The sequence below is a fragment of the Acanthisitta chloris genome, unplaced genomic scaffold, assembly GCF_000695815.1.
Source record: "Acanthisitta chloris isolate BGI_N310 unplaced genomic scaffold, ASM69581v1 scaffold2111, whole genome shotgun sequence".
Taxonomy (NCBI): domain Eukaryota; kingdom Metazoa; phylum Chordata; class Aves; order Passeriformes; family Acanthisittidae; genus Acanthisitta; species Acanthisitta chloris.
The window spans coordinates 4,269-9,013 of record NW_008657507.1 but is presented as its reverse complement, the minus strand read 5'-3'; the positions used below and the strand labels follow the sequence as shown (position 1 = coordinate 9,013).

The 4,745-nt window shown below is 47.6% G+C and overlaps 1 protein-coding gene across 1 annotated transcript in view; it reads right to left on the bottom strand.

Annotated features, from left to right (window-relative positions):
• The window catches only part of LOC103811740 (CUB and sushi domain-containing protein 2-like), a gene marked incomplete at both ends in the record, with an annotated part of 122,466 nt that overhangs the window by 113,624 nt on the left and 4,097 nt on the right, over positions 1-4,745 (bottom strand). Inside the window, one exon of the mRNA XM_009084730.1 lies at positions 1,730-1,937. Coding sequence (XP_009082978.1) covers positions 1,730-1,937 — 208 coding nt within the window. The remainder of the gene's footprint in view (positions 1-1,729; positions 1,938-4,745) is intronic.

Sequence of the window (4,745 nt, the reverse complement as noted above, 5' to 3'; positions counted from 1 at the left end):
TCAGCCTGGAGAAGAGGAGGCTCAGGGGAGACCTTCTCACCCTCTGCAACTCCCTGCCAGGACGTTGGAGTCAGGTGGGGGTTGGTCTCTTCTCCCAGGACAAGAGGGCACAGACTCAGCTCTGCCAGGGGAGGGTTAGGTTGGATATTAGGAAGAGATTTTTTCCAGAGAGAGTGATCAGGCATTGGAATGTGCTGCCCAGGGAGGTAGTGGATTCACCATCCCTGGAGGTTTTTAGGCTGAGACTGGATGTGGCACTTAGTGCCATGGTCTGGTAACCACAGTAGGGTTGGCCTTGGTGATCTTTGAGGTCTCTTCCAACCAGGCTGATTCTATGATTCTCTGATAGTGCTGTGTGTAGAACACACCACCTTGCCAACCTCTTGCCTAAGCCTCCCTTGTGACAGAGCGTGGAACACACATGTTCTGCTCAGACTCAGAGGGTTTCCCTTGCTAAGCCACATTTACCACCTTTAAAGTTCTTCCTGCTGTGTTTCTGGGTAGTTTATTAACTCCTTTTTCTTTGCTTTTTTTTTTTTTTTTCAGCAGGTTCACCCTGCCAGGCTTTGTTTTCTTTTTGATATGACAAGACACAGAGCTGCACTGGCAACACCTCCAGGCTGAATAATGTTTCTTAACTAGCTCCATCCATCTCCACACACAGCACAGATGACTGAGCCTCTCTGCAGCTCAGGATGGCTAAGAACTCAGAGGGCCCTGAAATATTCATGCATGCTAATAAAAACCAGGGTTTGTTTTCATGAAACAGCAACATCTAATTTTCCAAAGGGTCCTGGGAACAGTAAACAATGGGGACATGGTAAATGGCAACTTCTCTCCCATCAATACATCCTAACCATTCAGTTCCTATTCCCCCAGAATGGCAGGAAGTATAAATCATGGCAATGAATGGTTTTTGTGTGACAGAATCCTCATAAATAATCATCGTTTAACCTCCTCCTGATGATCCCAGGCAACACCTAATTATTTCAAACGCTTCATTCTTCCCTTCCAGAGGGAACTGTTGGGTTTAAGACCAATATCCAACATCTTCCACTTGCTGCTAGTCAGGACTTTTTAACTCTTTCAGTGCAGTTCTCATCATGTCTGGAGCAACAAGAGGCAGAGTTGTCCTTTGCTAGAAAAGCAACACGAGGAACACATCGAATTCCTCCTGCAATTCCTTGTCCCTTCCCAATTCATGGCCCAGATCTTTGGAGATATTGGCAAATATCTCCATGGGCTTCATTCTAAATGCAAACAGTGTTCCTGAGAGCACTGCTCAAGCAACCCCTGGGATGAGGGGGGGTTGGAATTCTCTCCACAGCCTCCTGCCCCAAGGACACACTGATATTTGCCTGCAAAGCCAACTTGGATTTAGAAACCAGCAGGAAACGATTCAGCAGAGCCAAAGCTTGAACATCACAAAGTTTGAGGGAGTTTCCAAGGGTTGAGGGGTTTGTTTGAGGGTTTAATCCTTCCTTCCTTCCACACCATGAAATCTTATGGCAGAGAAAGGATTGAAACTAGCCAAGAGTCACTGCAAAGTTTACCAAGCAAACCAAAAGCCTCCTAGGGAGTCTCCTTAGAAATCAGCAACTGGGAATAACTGGGAATTACCCTCCTTCAACACAAACTCTGTTCACTCTGATCCAATAAAGTGCACACAAAACCTCAGTGGGCACAGCAGGAAATGTACTACAACAAAGCATGGCCAGGAGTGACCTACCAGAGCGAAGATCCCTCTGTTCCAGCCACTTCCAGCACATCATATCCATCTTCCAGCTGAAAATCCATGAAAACCAGAGCAATAGTGTCTCCAGGCTCCGCGAGGATAGTCCAGGTGCAGTCTGCATTGTTGCCATACTCCAAAGGGAAGTGAGGGCTTGAGATAATCCCACTCTGGCCCCGCAGAGTCCCTCCACAGGCATCATCAGCTGCAACACAACAGCAGTGTCACACGTGGAAAGGCACAAGCAGCACAGAACAACAATAAATGCAAAGCAAAGCTCTAAAGGCCCCGTTGGGTTTGGCCATGGGGGGTTACTACATGGCATTAAGGGGGGAAAAATCCTCCTGGGTCAGTCAAGGTCTCCTGATAAGTGTCAACTCATTCTCCACCACACACTTTGTTTGCTCTGGGTTTAAACATCTCAAGTGACAGAGCTGTTCCACCTCTCCTAGGGATCCTGTTTGCAGCACAACACAAGTCTCTGTCAGGATACTCCTCCCTCACTTGTTCTTGTCTGAATTTTCTGCTCCAGCACAGGATCATTTAGGTTGGAAAAGACCTTCAAGATCATCGAGTGTAATCTCTGACCCATCATCACCTTCTCACCTATAGCAGAGCACTGAGTGCCATGTCTAGGTGTTTCTTGAACACCTCCAGGGATGGTGACTCCACCACCTCCCTGGACAGTTCCAATGCTTGAGAGAAGTTTCTTCTTTCCATGAAGAAACCCTTCCTGATGTCCAACCAGCCCTTATTCCTGATCAGGATCTTCTGAGGTTTTTCCTGCAACTTTCCTCCAATTTATACAGCCAAGGAGGAGGAACAGCCCCAGGAATTCAGTGGCTGAGAAGGGTTTCAGGCATGTGAAAACTCTCCCATCACAGTGCTCATTTTCCAGCTCACACACATCTCAGCACCTTCATGAGCAACAGAACCACCCCCAAGGGCTGGGACAACACAGCGTGGAGCACAGACACTGCATTGAATAGCAATGTAATGGAAAAGGAGTGGAGCATCCCACACAGCCACCTCACATATCTTGGCTTGCTCTGATTTCTTAAGGGAATGTATGTTGCTACCAAAATCAGTAGTAAGAACTTAACCCCTCGTGTAGAAATGCAGCACTGACAATTCCTGGTCTGTGGATCTGCTGCTTGCTACAGGTTCATTTTTACAACCTGCATGTTATGAGCAGGAGCTATCAGAGCAATTAAAAGAGGAGGATCTAAGGAAAACAGGGGCAGGAGGCTGAAGGAAGCAGGAGTTAATTGGCCTAGCTCAGTGCAGCAGCTCGACAGTTTTTTTGGAGCAGCACTGAGCAAAGCCTGTTAACTTTACAACGTGTAGTAGAGCAGCATTTCAGATGCTTTAGTCAAGGAGCTTGAGGCTCTACATCACAAACACTCATTTCCATGACAAACTATTCCTCACAAAACCCTTCCCAAGTGGAATTTGACACAGCTGAGAACATGTGTTAGGCACAGTGGGTCACCAAGAGAAAGGGCAGGACCATTCCTCCAGGAAGAGCCTGAGCTTCCAGACCTTCACAGGAATCAGTGCCTTGTGCCATCAGGAAGGTTTTGCCAGCAGAGCTGAAGCTTTCAGCCCCCCACTCATGCAAGTGGAAAGCCAAAGCCCAACACACACATGGCAGCAGCTTTTCCTGCTCGTGGCCATCTGCTGCAGCAGCACCCGAGTGAGCAGAAGGCTCAGGAAGGCACTTGCTGCCCAGGGATGGATGGCAAGGGACAGGGAGGGACAACCCCAGGCCAGGATGCACTGATGGAGTGTGTTACCACCCCACACAGGCTGTGCAGCCCAGGCCTCTTGCCAATGCTTCCCCCAAGCCCTGGGAGCATCCAGGGCCAGGTTGGATGGGGCTTGGAGAAACCTGGTCCCTCTGCCTGTGGCAGAGAGAGGAACTGGATGAGTTTTAAGGTCTCTTCCAAGCCAACCGTTCCATGGTTCTGTTTGCTGGTTCTATTTGTATTGTCAGTGAATTCAAGCTATTCACACATTCTGAAGGGCAGTTCAAACTATGAATAAATTTAGACTAAAAGATCTCTCGGCTAGTCCAAGCCCAAAAAAAATCCTTCAAGCTTCAATGCAACATGCACAGAACCCACAGTGGGACCTGCAAAGGTCCATGCAAGAAGGAAAAGGGCCAATTCCAAAGCAGCCTTTGACTAGAAGGAACACAGGAGAGGATGGAGAACATGCTGAAGAAGTTTGACTCAGTGCTAGGTTGGAATTCTTAAGTGAAGGAACCACCTTTACTATGAGACTGTGCTAGCTTACAGCAGCTGAAGCTTCAGCCCAATATATGGTTGTTTTGGGGTTTTGTATTATTAAAAGGGGAGTCCTTAATTGAAATTCCTTGCAAATTTTTCACTGCCAAAGGTATTTCATGGAAAACACATTCCCTTCTCATCCCCCCATCCCTAAATACAAACTCCCTCGGTTTGTAGAGGTTGTAATTGCTTTAAACAGATTCCACAATCTTCCCAAATCTTCTTGTACAACCCTCCAATTATTCTGGGCACAGCACAACCTAAGCAGCTGCTTGAGTTATAGTAAGCCAGAGCTCTTTTAATGAGATTATGCATATTTGATATGCTTCAAATGGAACTCCACAAATGTTCTCAACTTTTCCGCTGTCTTCCTGCCCGAGTTTGTGCTCAGCCTCCTACCACAACCATAAACCCATCAGTTCTGCTTCGACTCAGCAAACAGCCTGGGCAAGGCTCCTCTCTGCATGCATGGCAGAGCTTTACAACACACATTCCCATCTTCTGGGATAATCTTGGAGTGCTTCAAGTGCTTCATTTTGCTGTAGTTGAAGCTCACTGACCCAGGTGAGGGATGTTCTGTCTGTGGCTACAGCAGGAGCCAACACCCAGTTCTGCTGGGGTTCTGCCCCCAGCATCCAACTGTCAAGGTGAAAATACAGCTGGGCTTGTAGGGCTCAGCTTAAGCCTTGTTTGGATTCAGTCCTCAGCCTCATTTCGCTCTG